Source organism: Tetrao urogallus (genome assembly GCF_951394365.1).
Source record: "Tetrao urogallus genome assembly, chromosome: 27".
NCBI lineage: Eukaryota > Metazoa > Chordata > Aves > Galliformes > Phasianidae > Tetrao > Tetrao urogallus.
In genome coordinates, this window is record NC_136840.1 from 2,252,604 (window position 1) to 2,271,436 (window position 18,833).

The 18,833-nt window shown below is 56.1% G+C and overlaps 4 protein-coding genes across 4 annotated transcripts; 2 read left to right on the forward strand and 2 right to left on the reverse strand.

Moving 5' to 3' along the window:
* Positions 1 to 1,841: 1,841 nt before the first annotated feature.
* DDHD2 (DDHD domain containing 2) lies at positions 1,842 to 9,230 on the reverse strand (the record flags this gene model as incomplete). The annotated part of the gene is given in 19 exon segments (XM_079547518.1): positions 1,842 to 1,932; positions 2,053 to 2,215; positions 2,300 to 2,464; positions 2,541 to 2,643; positions 2,715 to 2,870; positions 2,958 to 3,041; positions 3,163 to 3,258; positions 3,462 to 3,581; positions 3,703 to 3,770; positions 3,868 to 4,076; positions 4,312 to 4,447; positions 5,250 to 5,339; positions 5,686 to 5,806; positions 5,941 to 6,030; positions 6,739 to 6,929; positions 7,824 to 8,020; positions 8,790 to 8,875; positions 8,877 to 9,032; positions 9,189 to 9,230. Coding segments are annotated over 19 exon segments (2,364 nt in total).
* A 1,365-nt stretch (positions 9,231 to 10,595) lies between these two features.
* Positions 10,596 to 12,798, reverse strand: BAG4 (BAG cochaperone 4; the record flags this gene model as incomplete). The annotated part of the gene is made up of 5 exons (XM_079547351.1): positions 10,596 to 11,099; positions 11,395 to 11,619; positions 11,935 to 12,177; positions 12,577 to 12,669; positions 12,751 to 12,798. 5 exons carry the CDS (start codon positions 12,796 to 12,798, stop codon positions 10,596 to 10,598), a joined length of 1,113 nt encoding a protein of 370 aa, XP_079403477.1.
* A 224-nt stretch (positions 12,799 to 13,022) lies between these two features.
* On the forward strand, positions 13,023 to 14,163 carry LSM1 (LSM1 homolog, mRNA degradation associated; the record flags this gene model as incomplete). Its single annotated transcript, XM_079547465.1, has 4 exons — positions 13,023 to 13,068; positions 13,178 to 13,246; positions 13,726 to 13,841; positions 13,909 to 14,163. 4 exons carry the CDS (start codon positions 13,023 to 13,025, stop codon positions 14,077 to 14,079), a joined length of 402 nt encoding a protein of 133 aa, XP_079403591.1. The 3' UTR covers positions 14,080 to 14,163.
* Positions 14,164 to 16,372: 2,209 nt separating this feature from the next.
* On the forward strand, positions 16,373 to 18,365 carry STAR (steroidogenic acute regulatory protein; the record flags this gene model as incomplete). Its single annotated transcript, XM_079547519.1, has 7 exons — positions 16,373 to 16,436; positions 16,771 to 16,884; positions 17,106 to 17,233; positions 17,315 to 17,473; positions 17,695 to 17,879; positions 18,078 to 18,171; positions 18,252 to 18,365. The coding sequence occupies 7 exons, from the start codon at positions 16,373 to 16,375 to the stop codon at positions 18,363 to 18,365; spliced, it is 858 nt and encodes a 285-aa protein (XP_079403645.1).
* Between the last annotated feature and the right edge of the window lie 468 nt (positions 18,366 to 18,833).

Consider the following 18,833-nt stretch of genomic DNA (forward strand, 5'->3'; position numbering starts at 1 on the left):
GTGTGCAAACTGCAAGGTGAGACCAGCAGAGTGAGAGATTGTGCCTCTCAAGCTCAGGGAACAACAGTAACTGATGTGTCATCAGTTTGGGCCCCATCAGCCCCACGTGACCCTGCAGCCTCAGAAGAACTCACAGGCATTGCTTTTCTTTCCCTTCAAATTATGCAAACGTAAATTCTTCGACCCACTCCTCTCCCTCTCCCCCGAATGCATCACAGTCATCTGTTTATTTGTTTTGGCTTTTACTGGAAAAGACATTAAATAACATTTAAAACGTATTTAATCTTTTTTTTTTTTTTTTTTTTTAACAAAGTGCATAACTTAAAAAGCTGGTCACGAGTGTCCCATGTTAAGACTGTTCCTTTTCTTACTCCCATAGGAGGCGTTTAGCAATCGGTAACTCAGACTCTGGAGGAGCAGAATGTCTGCTTCTGCAGTCAAGTAAATGAACAGCTTCAGTTCCTTTGGGCTGGGAGGAGGTTGGAGGCTGCAAACAACACCTTTTGAATAGTGCAAATAATGAAATACAACAGAGGACAAACAAATGGATGCTATGGAAACAAGGCTTGTCACCCCATGCAGGGCAGAAGTCAGCAGGAGGGATGTGGCTCTTTCCAAAGGCTGCAGTGACCTTAATGCCACTGAAACGTTTTCCCCCTGCCTGCTCTGAGGCTCCAGCTGCAGCCTGGCAGTGGTTTGGGTCACAGGGAACTGATCACCTGGGGCTCTCTGTTGCCCTTGGAGGAGAGCTAACACAAAACAGCAAGGTGTGGGCTGTGCTGCTTGCTGGACTGCTTGAATCTCTTCCGTGGAGTCACTGAGGCAGTGCTCAGACCCAACAGATCTGGGCTTTGCCTTCGCTGGCAGCATTTGCTGTACTTGCCAACAAAACCACTGGCTGGAGCCTGACGGGCATGAGATCCCTGTGGCCACTTTGAACCCAGCACTGCTGCGTGCTCCTGCAGAGCAGAGGAGGGCTGTCCCTACAGGGCCCAGTGCCTGGAGCAGCTGCTTTCTCCAATCCAGTTTGGATCTGGAGGTAAAGCTTTCCTGGGGTGCTGTGCACGTGGCCGTGAGCAATGGTCCTTATCTGCACCTCCCAAAGGCTGCAGCACTCCAGCCCAGTGCTACAGCAGGAGAGCAGTGCCTCATCCTTCTCCCATGAGAAGTCAGCATCTCCTTTGCTCAAGGCTGCTATTGCTCTCTCCATGCTGTGTGTTTAAGGCTTTTATTTCTCAAGGTCCCAAGCTAAGAGTATCCTTGCTAAGCCCACAGCTGGGATCAGGCCCTTGTATCGCGTTTCCTAGCCCAAGCAGCTGTCTGCATCAGTACTGCAAAGCCTGTGATAACCTACAAGCTGGGCAGACAAGTTCAGGGCTGACAGCACGTGTTGCCACAGGGAGTCACAGTGTAAGTGCTGTGTGTGTGTTTGCAGAAGTGGATTTTGGTTGGTTGGTTTTTTTCCTACCCAAAATGGAGGAAAACCATCTTTATCTCCAGGCAGCAGCAAGTACTGGGGAAGCAGCATGCGGGGCACGGCAGCAGAGGAGAGAGGAAGGCAGAGAAGAAATCTGAACTTTCCTGGTGAGTACTCAATTGAATTGTATCTAAGAAAGCAAAGGGAGAACAGTGGAGTAAATCTTGCGTCTTGACGTGCTTTTGTGCACAATAAAAGAGGAAGGAAGCCCTGTGTGCTGAAAGGCCAAAGGAAAGCCCAACCAGTGCTGTAAATAAGGAACATTATTCCCTCCAATGGACTTTATGTCATCTGGGGTCTCCTAGGAAGGTTGGAAGTGTAGGCATAAGGTGACTTACAAGAAGTGGCTGAACAGCAAGGGTGGTCATTGGCTTCCTGGCAAAGGCTGGTCCAGTGTAACACCTATTGTCTGGTAGATCTCCTTCAGAACCAGCAGAACGGTGTCCTCTGACTCCCTGGAGGTGGGGACACAGGCGTGAGCAGGCAATGCTTCTCCTCACCTTGGTGTTAAGAATGGCAGCGTTCTGCCTACAGCAGACACGAATCTGAAGCTTGACAGTTAGGCAGGAGCTTACCAGTAGCAGAGATGCCCTTGCAGTGCAAATAAATACTCATTAAAGCTCTCAATGGGCTTTTCCTGCAGCACGTAGTCAATGCGATTCCCCCCGTTCAGCTTCCCCACGTTAATGAGGGAGGGATCCTCCTTTGCTGGTGCCTGGGCCTCCTCCGGCTTTGGATCTGGAGGAAGGAACAGCAGTTTGTCTCAGCAGCAGCACACAGCAAAGCGCTGCCTGGTGCTCCTCCAGCCCTGTGCTCACTGACCTGGCTGCTTCTCTGCGCTCGCCTCCGTCTCTGCCTCCCCCTCACTGCTTGTTCCTTCCACAGCTGCCAGCGGGGCGCGGGTGAAGGACTGCCAGGCCACCCGCAGGGACCCCAGCAGGTTGTTCTTCAGATCCACGCTCATACGCGTCAGCCCTTCTTTCAGCTCTGCAAAGGCAAGGGGCTGCTCTCAGGCACGAGGCCGTGGCTTTGGGCTGGGGCGAGGGGTGGCCGTGCTCCTTACCGAGGTGCATCCTCTTCCTGCCTTTGTGGTGTGGGAGCAGCATGGGCTCAAATTCCAGATCTGGGACAATCATGGGCTCAATCCTGTATGCCACCGGGTCGAACTGTGGGGAGAGCAGTGAGCGTGGGCTGAGCGCTGTGCCTCGCACCGGAGGGCTGCAGCTCTTATACCTACGGGGTGGAAGATGTTGAAGAAGCCCTTGCAGGTGGGCAGGCTGTAATCCGGGTTGATTCGCTTCACCCCTCGCACCGTGAGGAACATCCCAATGGGAGACCCAAAGGCAAAGAAGATGGCGGGCTTGTAGAGCAGCTGAGGGTAGTTGGCAGAGACCTACAGAGAGAAGGGAGGGTTGGGTTTTTGTTTCATGAGACACGTTCCGTGCTGCTGTGGTCCCACTGCTCCCAGCTCAGCTGTTACCTGCCCCAGGCTGATGTCTGGGTATGGGCCATCCCTGCTGGCAGTGGTGCTGTGCTGCCTGGCAGCGCTGTGTTCTTTGGTGCCCTGCACAACACAGAGGAGCCCTGGTGAGGGCAGGTCCTGCAGGCTGCATGGGGACCCTGCACGAGTCTGAGCTGAGTGATGTGGCTGGGAAGGAGGAGACTGAGCCGTGCAGAAGCCATACCTGCATCTCCCTCCTGGAGCTGATGTAATGGAGGAGCTTCATTCGTGGTCCTAAGGGAATTCCCATTTCTTCAAGGTTTTTCTCTCCGCACAAGAGCTAGAAAGTAAGCAGTGCAGATATCAGCACGCGCCGCTCTGCTCCTGTGCAGTCAGACCTTTGTTCTTTGTCCTTCTGCTCCTGCTGTGCTAAGAGACATTTTGTGTGCAGGTGATTCAGTATTGGGAAGATGCACCCAGGTGGGGAGGACTGGAAAGTAAAACAAAGAAACACAAAGACAGCAAAACAACGGAGCTGCTCACCAGCGCTTCCCCATCTATTTTCTCCTTCTCAAAAGCAGGGCAGTACTCAGACAGATCCAACTTCTGGAGGATTTCTTTTACTTCCTCAGCACCCCTGCTGCTTGAAGTTACCTCGGATCCCTGCAAACGAAGCCCACAGGGATTGTGCTTTTTTCTCTTGGTGCATTTCAGAACTTCTCTACCTTCCCCACTGCCATGCATGGTGCATGGGAACGCCTGTACTCAGCTGCAGAGCTCGTACCTCCCTGCTGTGCTCATCCTCGGGAGCAGCCTTCTGGTTCGTCAGGAGATCAAACAAAATGAGGGACCCTAAAACCCAGGACAGAGCATCATTGGCTCCTAAGGGAAAAGCCTGAGGATCAGGACAGTCCCTGCTCAACACGACAGGGATATCTGTGGGACTTACCCAAGCTGTGACCTGCAATGGAAACCCCCCCTTTAAAGTCTGGGTTCCTCTGCAGGAAGAGGAGGTAGAGGCGGTTCATTTCTGAGGCCACCGTGTCCAGGATGGTCTGGCAATAAGTGGAGCTGTTGTAGAAGAAAGCATCCAGGATGGTGTCGTTGATGAAGTGACGCAGGCGGCTGATGCTCGGCAAAGTGATTCGCTCCAGATCCCTGTGGGGGCAAAAAAAGAGCAGAGGAAACTGCAGTCAGAGGTGCCCGTGAGCCCTCCCACATCTCTAAGGCAAAGCTTGAGTTCAGAGGAGGCCTGCTGCCATCCTGATATTGCAATCCTTCATTGGAGGCCAAAGCACAACGCCCAGGAGCCCCCGTAGAGGAGTGTCAGAGCCCCTTCCTCCCAATGGAAGCCAAGAGAAGGCAGCAGCCTCCCAGGGCTGTGGGCACTCACACGTCCACACCGGTGGAGTGCAGGGAGCTGTGCCAATTGACAGGCAGGAATTCCACCCGGCCGATCTGCTGCTGCTCCTGTGCCTTCCTGAAGTGTGCTTGCAGCATGCTCAGGGAAACGCTCCTGAAGTCGTTGACTGGAAAACAAGGCATGAACTCTTAGCAAAGCAGCAGGGCTGCAGGGCAAGGCTTGTGCATCAACAACGCTTAATAAGATAAAAGAAAAGATCATTACCGGGGGAAATCCCAGCAGGGTCTTTAATCTGCTGCTGCCACCCTAAGACCTTGAATCTTTAACTACAAGCTCAAGGGAAGCTCCATGTCCTTACATGTGTGTTTACTGGATTCTGCTGCCCCATCTGTGACAAGCCTCCTGCCCCATGTGCAATGCTTTAAGACGGCACACGGGGCAAGAAAAGCACTCTTAGGAACGTAAAGGGAAGAACAAATGTTGTGAAGATGCCTATTTTACAAGGGGAAGCCTGAGGGAGAACAGATCACTCTGTTTTGAGAAGGGGGAGAGATTGATTTCCATGATTTTAATTGGGCAGCCGTGGAAACAGTTGTGCTAGATGAACGTATGGAAGAACAGACTGCATTTGAGCAGATGTAATCAGTTCCTGTGTCATAGCTTAGCAGGTTTAGACAGCTGGAAAACCCACATCCAGTGTGAAAAAACACCCATTTTGGAGCAGCAGCAGAATGCGACGATGAAAAGCAGTTGCCCAAACCTTTCCAGACAGTGGGATTTCATGGCTTAGTGAGCATTGATTCACTCTCCCCACTGCAGTCAGCAAATCGGGCCACGCAGCCAGCCCAGCTGAGCGCCAGGATGCTTTGAATTGCGCTCTGACAGCGTTTCTCATTGTCCAAGGCTTTACCCTCAGCTCAAAGCAGCCTGTGGATGGGAGCAGCAGCCCTGCCTGGCTCCACACCTACCGCACTGCACGATGCTCCTGAAGCGGATGTCACAGGCCGGGCCGATGCCATGCACCACAAAAACCAGGTGGTCAATCTGCAGAGGTTCTCCTGAGGGTAGAAAGAGGTCGGAGCTCAGCCCTAGAGACCGAGGCTCGGAAAGGAACTGACCCAGTGACCCCACCTGCAGCTCTGACGGGCACCAGGTGGGGCAACATTCTGTTCTCTACTTCCCACACACTTTGGTTTGCATAAGTACTTTCCCAAGTGGAAAATGAAGGGGTTAGACAGGAAGACGTGCCTGTCCTCACTGCCAGGTTAGCTCGCAGAGCTGGGTCACGGCTGCAGAGCAGGGAAAGGGCGAGCAGCAGGCAGCCACCAGCCTGGAGCTGAGAGCTGTGCTCCCTTCATGCTTTGGATAACTGTAAGGGAGGCTCCAAGTTTACCCCACGCTCACCGTTGGGGATCTCAGCAGCGATGTTCTCCACTCCTCTCTTCACAGTCCTTGGTCGCCCTTGTTCTGTAGGAGTTGAGCCCCAGTCGTCGGAGGTGGCAACGGGGTGGTAGTGAACCATCAGCTGTGAGCAAGGAGGGCTGATCACTGTGCTGCACTGGGTGCTGGAGCCAAGAGCATCACCGGGCTCCCAGGAAGGCTGGCAAGTGGCACTGATGGCCAAAGGCTGTCCCTGCCCGGCCACCAGGCTCTGCTCACCTTGGGGTTGTGCAAAATGATGACTTCTCTGCTTGGGGATTCCAACTTCTTCTTCCACTCATCCAAGGTTACAGCAATCATGTACGCTTCCTGAGGAAGAGAACGTCCTCTCTGAGTCAGCTGAGGGCATTCCTATGAATATTCAACCACTTGAGACCTTTCCCACCCATTTCAAGTGCTGCTTTGTGAAAGAGGCATAGAAATCATCCAGGCCCAAACTGGTGAGGCCGCAGGATTCTCTGTGTATCGCCTGCTAAAGTTTCCAAAAAGCCACTGTTGTGAATAGAAGCAGAAAGCTTCCCCACCAGAGCCATGTATTTTGATACATTAGGATACAGATGACTGTAATCACAGCAGAGAAAGCCCCCAGCCTTTACAGCAGGGACCAGCAAGCATTCTGTGGGTCCCTGCAGCAGGAAGAACTGTTTCTTGCATTTACAAAGCTGTGAGCAGAGTGAGGGTGGCTGTGCTACGACAGCAAGAACCGAATTGTGGTACCAGGCAGGGTCAGGGGGAAACACAGAACAAAGACAGCAGGGAGAGGCTGCAGGATGGGCCAGAGCTGCATGGCTGGCAAAGAACAACCGGGCATTGAGCAGAACGCTCTGGGAATGGGGAGGAAGGGGAAGCAGAGGAGTATTTAGTTATGTTAATCAGCCGTGAAAACGCCAAAGCCTGTTGTGAGTTCGTGTCCTCAGGTGCAACAGCAGCGCAGATGGAGTTTGGGATGTCAGGGCAGCATTTGGCAGGGAGAAGCAGAGCTTGTTGGTGAGCTGTGTGCTCCCGGGATGTGTTTACCTCCAGTTCCTGGCTGAAGCTCTCCGAGTAGGGGACGTATTTGTTATCCTTGTCCCCTTTGTAGAACCAGGTGCAGCGGCGCACCTCGGACACCTCCTCCTCCCAGAACACTGCCAGGCGCTGCCTCTGCTTCAGGTGCACGTCGTACCTCCCGCCCGACGTCGGCACCACCACGTCTCCTTTATCCTTCCCTGAAGACCACAATGAATCGTGTGAGGGCCAAAAAGTTGAGCTGTGTGCTGAACCAGAGGCAGGAGACTGCAGCAGCTCTGCGGGTTCACACCATGAAAGAGCAGCAGCAGCAGCAACCACCAGTGCTGCCCTTACAGCCTGCGGGGAGATGCCCAAACATCCCCGGGGCAGCAGGTGAGAGGAAAGCACTCAGCTGTAAGCAGCCACCTCCCTTCCAGCTTTGGGCACAGCCTTTCAGGGGCTCTCCCTGCCTGGGCTGAGGTGGCAACGTGTGAAATTGTGGCCCTGGCATCCTGGAGGGCTGCAGATCTCCGCGTTCAAAGCGTTCCCCTCCAGAACCCAGAGCTCTGCTCAGATCCCAGCACAGCCCCCACTGCCCGTGCTGTGAAGCAGCAGTGTCTCCTCGGACAGATCTCCCTGCTGCCATTTCTGCCCTCCTGCTCATGTTTTTGTCCCCCCTTTCAAAGGTGCTTCGCAACACAAAGGTGTATAATTAACAGCACGTGCTAAATTAACGAGGCCGGACCTTACATTCCCTCCTCCATCCTCACTGTCCGTTCACTTACAGCTCCAGCACTGGATGCGCTGCCACCAAACACAAGTCTCAATTACAAATTCCAAAGGGGGAATGTGGCAACCCAGGCAGGAGCTGTGGGCTTTCCCCGTGCATCACCACCCTGCTTCCCTCGGGCACGCACCTGATGCTTCCCATCGACCTCACCAGGCCGGTTCCCCATCACGCATGCAGGGGATGAGGTGTTTACAGCAGGAAGCTATCGAAGCACAGCCCTGACAGCTGAAGGCAATGGCTGCAGCACCGTCACAGTGTCGGATCGCATTGGCTGCACTCAGGCTGCGATGGAGGCAGCCGGGGCTGCGGACGGCTCCCTTACCTGCACCGTGAGCCTCTTCCAGCCGCTCCGAGTCCTGAACGCTGAACGGCAGCCACCGTTCCCTCCCGCCGGTCACCTTGCAGTAAAACCAATGCGGAGCGACCGCTTCGTACCCATTCCCCGCGTCCCACTCCGCAGCTTCGGCAGCGATCCGCGAGGGCACCGTCGGATTTTGCTCCTGAGCAGACATGACGCTCCTGGACAAAAGGAAAGGACGGACAGATGGACGGAGCCGCGGATCTCTACGCCCACCCTCACGCACTCCGCAACGGGAGGCCGCACTCCGCTTCCCCACCGCGTTTCCCTCCGCTCTCAATGACGGACGCACCGACGCTGGCCGTTCACGCACGTCGGGTGCGTCCGCCGCTCCCGCACCGCGCGGCTCCCCGGCCCGAGCGGCGGCACGGCGCTGCTTCCCGGCCCCGCTCTCAGCCCGGCTCCTCGCTCCGCTCCGTTCTCCGCCCGCTCGGGGCGGCGCTTCTCCTCCCCGCCCCCGGCGCTGCCTCCGTTCCGCGTTGCGCCTGCTCGTGGGGCCGGGCGGGGATCGGGGCGGTGCACCCCGCACACGCGTGGATACGGCGGCCGTTTCACCCCGCGGGGGCCGCGATAACGCCTCGCCCGATTGCGAGGCCGGCGTTAATTAAAGGCCGGCGTTAATTAATTACAGCCCTGAGCCGGATGCGCGACCGCGGTTCGGGGCTGCGGTCACTGCGGGGTTCTCCCGCGGCCGGGGACGCCGCCGTGCCCGTCGTGCTTTTTGAGCAGCTTACCATCACTCCCTTCCCCACCCTCAGCCAACCCTTCCCGCAGCGGAGGCTCAGCGCCGGAAGAGGAAGCATTGCAAAGGAATTCGTTACCTGGATGAGTTTGACACTAAAACGCCCCAAAAGAGCCCCCCGTGCCCCCCAGTACCGTGTACACACGGCACAGCTTTTCCTACAGTCAGGTATCAGATACCTTTCCTACCACATCGCTGCAGAAGAAAACCTTTGCCCCGACCCACGGAGCGCTGCCGACGCGGCAGTTTGTGCGCAGCTCTTCTGCTCTGCCTGCCCGCATTGCGGTGTCACCGCTCCAAGGTAACCGGGGCTGCTCCACGTGTCTCCCTGCACGGCTAGAACCCACCGACCTCTTTATCTGACAGCGAGCCTTGGAGCAAAGAGGGTGCAAGGAGATGATGTGGGTTTGTTCCCGGTGTGATCCCGGCTGCTGGAAATGAAACAAATGTCAGAAAATAGTTTCAATCAGCTCCTCAGATTCTAAAGCGACCAAATCTTCTGCCTTCACAGCCCTGGAAGCAGGGACTGCCCGTGGAAGCAGCAGCACTGTCAGCCCCTTGTGGCATTTGGACCTGGTGATGCTCACACAACAGACAACAGGGGATGCTGTAGGGCCGACTGCAGCCATCTCACATCTGCTCCCCTTGGCTGCAGCGTGACTCACACAGACCAGCTTTTGCAAGAGCAAATTCCAGTCCTCGTTGAGATCCTACCCAAAAGGAATGAGAAGCTTTGTGCCAACAGCTGTGCTGGTCTGATAGAAAACAAGCGGGGTAACGGAGGAAGAAATTGGCTTTGGTAATTCCTTGGCAATTCCAGCTCCTTCCCACCCCCCAGGGATGCCTCAGTGTGCGTCTGACTGCTACCTGTGACCTCAGCCACATCCAAAGAGCTGCAAAGGTCAATCCATGCGTGCTCTCCATCACTGCCCTGCAAGCTGCCCTGAGGGTGGCAGCCAAGAGTAAATCCCTAAACAGCAGCCAGCAGTCCTGCAGTGGGGCTGCAGCACTCAGAGCCCCCCAGCAGCACCCAACGAGGGCTCCATGTGCCACATTCATCCCTAAACTCCACCTATTGCTGCAGCCTGGCTGGGCTCTGCCTGCAGGGCAGCTCTAAGCTGAGCAAACTGCACAAAACTTCCCTTTAAAAGAAGAAGAAAAAAACCAAAACCAAACGAGGAGACTTTGAGAAACTGAATTACAAAATAACATTTAAAAGTCATCAGGGTTTATTATCTCATTACACACAGCAATGATTCGCTTAACGTGTTGTAACCAGAAGATTAACAGTAATTAAAAAGTGGATTCGACCCACGCGACCTGAAAAGCATTTCTGCACCTCCCATTGACCAGGGCTGCGCTGCTGCACGGCTCTGCCTGCACCTCTCTGTTTTCCAGGTGAAGAATTCACAGTTCCAGGCTGTGTTCCCACATCCACGTGGCATCACAGGACAGCTTCACACCAGCTGCTGTCTGCAGCACATCATCATCAGCAGCAGCAGAGCTACAGGAACGCACTGGAAACAAAAAGAACCCTGGGGTGACACACAGCAGCGAGGGATCTGAGGCTGAAAGCAGTGATGGACAACCAAGAGCCTTCATTTACGGCTGCACGGTGACAAATGTGACGAGTGCTGCAGCACCGTGGATTGGGCCTGGTTTGGGGAACTTTGTGCAGTGAATTTTCTTCTTGCTGAGGGAAGGATGCTGACCTCCAGAGAGCCCCACAGCGCTGAGCACCTCAGGTTGGTGCTGCTTCTTCACATCCCAGAACAAACAACTCAATTTGCTGCTTTCATCCTCTCTTAATTGGTCCACTGCTGAGCTGTTGGTTGGGGCTGGGCTTTCCTGTGGGTTTGGGTTGGTTGTTTTCTTTTTCTTTTCAATCAGGATTTATTGCTTTTTCATTGTCAGTAGTGCTTAGCAGAAAGAGCTGAGATGTGGAAAAACTCTTTGGAACCTCCACAACAGGCTGCGTTGTGGCTGATACGCTTTCACAATCCCTTCCTTTCCAGCTTTTCCAGTATGGCCTGAATTCTGTGGACAGCTTCCTTCCTGGCCTGCCGGACGCCGTCCTGCCCACCAGTCTCAATGGAATCCAGTTCTAACAGCAGCTTGGTCAGCATCTCCTCCAGAAGCCGGTAGGATTTATCTGTCTTTTTTCCTACAAATTCATCCACCTCTTGTTCCAGTTGTTCAGCCTGCTCTGTGACGTGCAGGATTCTCTGAATCTCTGGCTGGATGGCTGCAGAATTCATTGAAGTGTGGTTGCCAGCTTTGCAGCCTGCCTCCTGGTTTCCAGCCAACTGCCTCCGCGTTGTGCTGTTGTACAATTGAGGCTGTGCGCTGTACTGCACCTTGGGGTTGGATGGAGAGGACTTGGCATTGAGCAGAGTGGGTGGTTTGTGGTCATTCACTGTCCCAGAGTGCTGGTGATTGCCCTCAGAATAGTAGCTGTGTTGGTTTGCACTTTGCTCGGGTTTGTCGTAAGCAGATTCCTACAATCAGAGGAGAAAAAAACCCAAAATCTGCGTTACAGAGGCTTTAGATGAGATCCACCCCACTTCAAGACCTGCCCCTCAAGGTCTGCTATCAGTGCTTTCTGGAATTACAGTCCTGAGATTTTGCTGGCAGTACTCAGAACTGCTGCTTTGTTTCTGCCTCCTGGGAGCCGACTCTGCTTGTAGAAAGGAGCACTGAGGAGCTGCGTGCGTGTTTTGGGAAAGGCAGCACGATCTGAGCTCTGGTTGCAACCAGAACCTGTGTGTCAAAACCATCAGAGCATCACTGTACCTTTGAGTCCCACGCAGGAGGATGAGATGCAGCCCCACTGCCAGTCCAGGGCGGTTGTGATTCGGTGAGGAATTGGTTCCCATGTGCTGGAGCTGTGGGCCATGCATACTGTGGCTGCACCCCATAGGTGGGGGGAACCCAAGCCTCCTCCTGTGCCCTGGGCTGTGGGTTGGCCCCGGGGCTGTGGTCTCCATACGGATATTGTGGAACAGGCATCCCTGGGGTCTGCGGGGAGAAGGGGGACAGGCGTTAATCCCAAGTCACTCCCAGCACCACTATTCTGTGCCAGACAGCTCTGGGAAGAACCCCAGCACTGGGATTGCTGTCTGCTTTCTGTTCTACAGCCCACGACCTCAGAGCTCCCTGCAGAAAGGGGCAAGTCCAAGTTTTTACAAGAGCTCGCAGAGCGAACCGGTTGGGTTCAGAAACCATTTGGACCCCACAGAGGTGTGCACTGCAGGTTCTTCCTCTGTGGGGCAGCGCGGGAGCTGTGCCATGCAAACCCCAAATGCTGCACAGTGGTGTCTCATGGTGTCTCACCTGAGGTGGGGAGTATCCAGCAGGCTGCTGCCTGCGCTGTGAGCAGCCCTCTGCAGGGCAGTCCTGTGTGCCACAGCCCCACGGAGGGGCAGGAGGGGGGGGTCGGTACGGGGCTGTGCTGTCAGTGCTGTAGGATGGCCCCGAGCAGCTGTAGGTTCGTGTCTGTGGCAGTGCTGTGTAATGCGGAGCGGCCGGAGGGTACGGGGCGGTGTAGGATCCGTTGGTGTAGGGAGAATCCATGCCCTGGGAAGGAGAAAAGGGAGAAAACGGAGGGAAAACGTGTTGGGATGCACATTAGGAGGTTTAGTTGGGTTCTGTCAGTCCCTGAGTGTGGCTGATGGGGGGGAGAAACACCCCAGGAAAGTTCTTTTCCAAGCTACAAACGACGCGAGGAGGTGAGATTTTCCAACCCCCAAACCCGAGCTGCAGGGATTCCAGCGCCGAGCTGCAGCCACCGCATGAAATCGGGGCTTTGAAACGTTTGTATGAAGGGTGACTGCATCGCAAGCGGCGGGGTTTTATGGCACAGCAGCCTTCGATGCGCATCCCACGGCATGGAAACAACGCGCAGCTCGGTTCGGGACGGAGCAGAACGGGAGGGAAGTGGAACTGCACCCGCAACCCCCCGCCCCGCATACCGACCTGCCGCTCCTGCGCGTCCGCTCCGCCGGGAAAACGCCTGAAGCCGAACGCTCGGGGCTGCGCGGGGTTCCAATAGCCGGGACCCGGCGGCTCCTGTAGGGAAAACGCCGTTACGCGGTGCGCTCAACCCGAGCAGCGGTGTAACGGGCCGTACTCGGCTCCACCCGTCCTTACCTGCCCGCCCGCCGGGCCCCAGGGCGCGGTACGGCCGCGGGGCTCCATGTCTGCCTCCCGGCACGGCCGAGACAGCCCCGCAGCGCGACGAATGGATGGAAAGCCCCCAAGAAGCGACCAATAGGATGCGAGGACCCCGGGGCTCAACCAATGGGAGGCCGTTCTGCGCGCAGTACCGGCGCTGTTTTTAAAGGGGCAGAGCACTTTTCAGCGCCGCCTTTATCCGCCCGGTGCGGGGCGGTTCCGCGGTGCGCGGCGGCGCTTCCGCCACCATGAACTACATGCCGGGTACGGCCAGCCTCATCCAGGACATCGACAGTGAGTGCGACCGCGGTTCCGTTGTACTGCAGGGAGCGAAGGGTAAAACTGTCGGGGGCGCGGTTTTACCGTTCGTTCCCTGGGTTGATCCCTTCCCGGTTTCCCGCAGAGAAACACCTGGTCCTGCTGCGGGACGGTCGGACGCTGATCGGCTTCCTACGCAGCATCGATCAGTTCGGTACGTTGCGGGAGGGGGGGAGGGAGGGGAGCAGCACCGGGAGCGGAGCTCTGATGGAACCCACGTGGCCGTGCATAGCGATAGGAGCGCAGTTTACGATCCCCCTCCATCCCGAGTTATGATCTCACCTCGGGGCGGCACCGTCTGAGCACATCCTTCCCCCTCAGTGCCTGGGGACAGCACTTGTGCCTATGGCTGAGCCTCTCAATCCTTGCCCCGCACCCCACAGCACCGGGGATGCCTTCATCAGCCCTGGGTTGGGGCTGTTTTGGGGTCCCGTTTTGGGGCTGGAAGGGCTGCAGGCTTTGGGGATGGTGGGGTTTAGAGGGTGCTCAACATATGGGGTGCGTGGTCATGCAGTCCAGGAGCTGCTCCCCATGCTTTGGGCCGTGGTTTGATTCAGGTGAGGTGCTCTGTTTGGTGAAAAAGCAATTAAAAAAATGGGGCTTTTCTTTGTTTTTTTTTTTTAATTGCCACAGCAAATCTGGTGCTGCATCAAACCGTGGAGCGCATTCACGTGGGCAAGAAATATGGAGACATCCCTCGAGGGATCTTTGTCGTGAGAGGAGAGAACGTGGTGCTGCTGGGGGAGATCGTGAGTGAGCCCCGTGCCCTGCAGCCCCACAGCCTGCAGCTCTGCTAACACAACTCCTTGCTTGCAGGACCTGGAAAAAGAGAGCGACACGCTGCTGCAGCAGGTATCCATCGAGGAGATCCTGGAGGAGCAGCGAGTGGAGCTGCAGGCCAAGCAGGAATCAGAGAAGCTGAAGGTGCAGGCGTTGAAGGAACGTGGCCTGGTGGTGCCCAGGGCTGACACGTTGGATGAGTACTGATGGGATGGGAACGGCTGCCCACAGAACTCAGCTCTGTGCTGCGTGGTGCAGGCACTGAAATCGTGGTTTCTGTTCCTCCTTGAGGAAAAGGAGGAGAGATGACATCGGGGCGCCCTCGGAGGTAACCGGACGCTCCGGGGTGCGTGGCAGTTTCTGTTCAGAGATGAACACCTCTGTTCTTTTTTGGTTTGTGTCTTCCGGCTCCTCGCATGGAGCTGAGTGAGAGCTTCCCTTCACCTGTAAATAAATCCCTGACCTCAGCAGCAACAGCTTTGCCTGTGTTTGGGGTGTTGCTCTGTGTGATGCCGGGCACAGCGGGACTCTCCAGGACACAGTGAGGTCCCTGCGGGACAGCTCAGGTGCTGTGCCTCCTCCCTTGTTCAGCCCTGTTCACCCAGGCGCAGCTGTTTGCCTACATCTGTGGCCACTAATTAGCTAATTACCTGCTGAGTTGCTCCCAAACAGCAGAGCTGCCTCACCTGGCTGTTCCTGCTGCCCCTCTCATCCTCCTGCAGCACCTCCAAACTTGAGGGAGGACCACGTGTGTGGCTCAGACAAGTAGGAGCTGAACTGGGTGCTGCGGGCTCCAGCACTTGGAGGCAAGGCAGGAAAAAAGAGAGCTTGAGGTCTTTTGTTGCCACACGTCCTCTGCTCTGTGATGTTGTCGGGCTCCCATTGGTGTCTGTTTCTGCATCGGTGCTGCCTTTCAGCCCATGTTATCTTATCACCTGCTCCCTGCGAGGGGGGGGGGGGGGGGGGGAGGGCTGTGGGTTGATCTCTGCTCTCCAAATAGCATCAAAGCAGCCTTGGGACGGTGGGGGGGCACCCCAGGGCCCCTGCACAGGGAGGGGACATGGCTTCAGCCTCCCCCCTGCTGGAACCTCTCCTGGGGACTGAGTACTGAGATGTGGAATGGGGGTAGAAAAGGGAATTGTCCTGGTGGCTCAGGGCGCTGTGTGAGCAGAGGTGAGCGATGTGTGAGGTGCAGGCAGTGCATTGAGATGCTGAATGTCAAAAGGGATGTGAGGTTTGACATTCAGGGCTGTACAGTGGGGCTGGGACCCCTCCTTTCTTGCAGCTCCTGGGCATGGTGGTGTTGTGGGACACCTGAGGAGGTGCTGATGTGACACTGTGCAGTCGGTGAGCGTTCAGGGGCACCTCAGTTTTGCAGGTATCCCTAAGTTTTGCCCTAGAATAAAGGCACCCTGGAGCTGAAGGGGTGGCTCTGTGAGGGAGCAGTTCAGTTCCTCTCAAAAACAAGTGCATGTCCTTGCTCCGAGGCCGTGTGTTCGGGGCTGCTGCTCCATTAGGATAACAGCAGTGCAGAGCTGGAAATCTCTGAGCTGGGAAGGCCTGTGCTGCTGCATTGCCAGGGCAGCAATCTGGGAAGGAGATGCTCAGCTGCTGCCTTCCTGTGGTCCCTCCATACCCCGTCCCATCGCAGGTGAGATGTGAGATGTGCTGTGCTCAGTCTGATTGGAGAGGATCCATCCAGATCCCTCCTGGAGGTGTGGGCAGGAGCAGCGCAGCCATTTCCAGGCACAGGTAGGGCTGAGCACCACAGGGCTGTGCTGCAGTTCCCCCTGTGCCCTCAGCACCACAGTGAGTGGGTGACCTCCCCCCCCTCACCAAACTGTTGCGACAGCAAAGAGGAGCAAGGTCAGCATCCCCGCAGCAGAGTGCAGGAGCTGACGTCAAAGGAAGCAGCTGTGATTCACAGCTTTTGGGGAGCACTCAGTGCTGGGGCTGTAACTCATCCCACAGATGTCATTTCAGCCTTGAACATTATCGCTGCTCTTGCACCACCCCCAGGAGATGTGGGGCTGCCCCCCTCAGTGCAGCAGAACGTGGCTGGGACCCCCACCCCACAGCCTCCCTCTGCGCTTTGCAGCCCTGCTCTGCATGCACAACCCTCAGCTGCAGCTCCATGCAAGCTGTCTACAAAGTTCTCTCAGCCTCATAACGTGCACAGAGCATCCATGTGCATTCCCCACGTGCCGTGCAGCAGCAGAGGGGGACAGCAGAGTTTGCCCCACGTATCTGGGCAGCAGCAGCTGCATAAGGATGTGCGCATGCGCTGCTGCTGACACCCACTGTGACCCACAGCCCCCAGCAGATGCATGGGGAGATGGAACTGCCCTTGGCCTGCAGGGCACTGCCGTAAGTGATGGCTCTTATCTCGGTGCTGACAAGCCAGCATCCTTCAGCTGGTGGATTTAAGGCCCAGCCTTGGGGCTGAGGCACAGCAGTATTTGCAGCAGTCACCAGAACTGAGCTCCACTGCGCTGCAGAGATGCTGCCTGCCACCTTCAAGCTGTGTGCTGCCATCTCCTACCAACACCTGCGCAACGTGACCGGTGAGAGGCCCGCGCCACGCGTTTTGCTGTCTGCACGACTCCTTTCTGCTCTACTTCTGGACTGGGGGATGGAGGCTGTGTGATGTTTCCAGTGGGGCTGCAGCTCTGGAGCGTGCAGTCACTCTTCAGCTGCTCTCAGGCTGTTGCATGCTCTCCACGTGGTGCTTGGAGCAAAGCCTGAGCAGCACGGATCCGCTCCCATCCTCCAGTATTGCGATGGGGGGAAGCTTCTCTCCCAGGGACTTCAGCAGCCGGGCTGGGTGCAAGCAAACAAGCGAGACTTTTTCCAACCTGACACCTCAGGGCTGTGTTGTGATGTGCTCTCTGCCCTCAGGGCTGCGCAGACAGGCTGCAGTGGCCATCAGCCAGGAGCTCAGCAAGCTGTCGTGCCGCAGCGTGGGGCCCAGCACGTGGATCAGCCAGGTCCGCAGGCGAAGCTCTCTGCTCAGTAAGTGCCGCTTTCCTGGGATCTGCCTCCTCCAGGTCGGTGCTTGGGAGGAAATCTGCTCGTGGTGCTGTGAGCTTTGCTAATGGAAATGCAGCGGGTGGTGGGAACTGAGCTCCAGGCCGAGTCGTGGGGCACGGAGAGGTTGGTTTGATAGAGGTAGAGCTGGCGGGTATTGTGATGTGTCAGCGCTCTTATTCCTGCTTCTGCCTGCTCTTTCTCAGGCTCCAGGCTGGAGGAGAAGCCCTTCAGCGAGATGGAGATGTCCTACATCAAACAAGGAGAGGAAGCCCTGCAGAAATCACTCAGCATCCTCGGGGATCAGGAGGGCTGGAAGACGGAGACGGTGGTGGTGAGCCCTCCTGTGGCCGCGCAGCGATGCGGTGGCTTTCGTGTGAGTATCTGCGGTGCTGATCTGCCTTTCCCCCGTCAGGACAACGGAGACAAAGTGCTGAGCAAAGTGCTGCCGGACGTGGGCAAGGTGTTCCGACTGGAGGTGGTGGTGGATCAGCCCCTGGATGCTGTGTACAGTGAGCTGGTGGACAACATGGAGCAGATGGGAGACTGGAATCCCAGCGTCCAAGAGGTGAAGGTAGGAGGAAAACGGGGTGTTCGTGGGGACAGCAGAATCCTGCTGTGCTGCTTGATGCACGTTCACACAGCTCTGTGTGCTGTCACAACAGCCAAAGAGTGGCTGTGAGCATTGCTGCAGGCGCAGGGGTTTTCCCTCCCATTCCTTGGGGGAAGTCAGACGCACAGACACGATGCCACGAGGGGGATTTTTTGCAGCATGTCGTTGTTTGAATTGCTCAGATCCTCCAGAAGGTTGGGAAGGACACCCTGATAACCCACGAGACAGCAGCTGCTGTACCTGGGAACATCGTTGGGCCGCGGGATTTTGTGAGTGTGAGGTGCTCCCGACGCCGAGGCTCCACCTGCGTGCTGGCAGGGATGTCCACCAAGCACGGAGCCATGCCCGAGCAGCAGGGATTTATCAGGTAATTAATTACCACCTGGGGTGTTTAATGAACTCCGAATTCACACCTCGGCTTTCAGCAGGGGCTCAGGGTTGGGTTGACGTTTCAAAGCGGTCAGTTTGCGTTTTGGGAAGGGAGAAGTTGTTGTGAAGGAGCTCCAAGTGCTCTGGCAGTGTCAGCTTTTGCTGTCTGACACGGGTGCTCCTGTCCTCCTAACAGAGCTGAGAATGGCCCCACATGCATGGTGCTGCGCCCGCTGGCTGGCAGTCCCTCGCAGACCAAGTTAACGTGGCTTCTTAGCATTGACCTGAAGGTAAATCCTGCACTGAACTGCTTCAAAGGCAAGGCAGGAGTTGTGGCTGAGGCACTGATGGGCTGCTTGTTCCTCTGCAGGGCTGGCTGCCAAAGACCATCATCAACCAGGTCCTGTCCCAGACCCAGGTGGACTTTGCCAAGCACCTCCGGCAGCGCATGGCGCGGGCTGCTGAGTGCACAGGCTGCCACTGAGAGCTTCGTTCAGGGCTGACAGCTGGGATCTCGTCCCTAGATAAGTCAGATACAACTCGATTCTGGCCTGTGCTAACAAGACAGGCCTTTAATAGTAGGCAGTAGTAATAAAGCTTAACTAATTAGCCAGGAGCCTGATTCAGAAGGCAGTGCCAGCAGCAAGCGGATGCCGTACCTGAAGGAGCACGTTGTTGCTGGGACCTCCCAGCTAATTACTTGAAGCTTTATTAGTCTGCAGTAAAAAGGCCTTGGCTAATTAGTTATTAGGGAAGAGTCCCAGGAGCCTCGTTCAGAAGGCAGGGCCAGGCAGTGCTGCTCCGTGTGCAGAACACAGGGCTTAGCCTCAAATGCATTCCCCTCCTTTCCCCTAGCGAAGCAGCTCTAAGTTATTTGATGTGATTTTGCACAGGAAGATTATTTATTCAAAGTTGTGCAATGATTGTCATTAGCAGGAGTCCCTGGGAAACT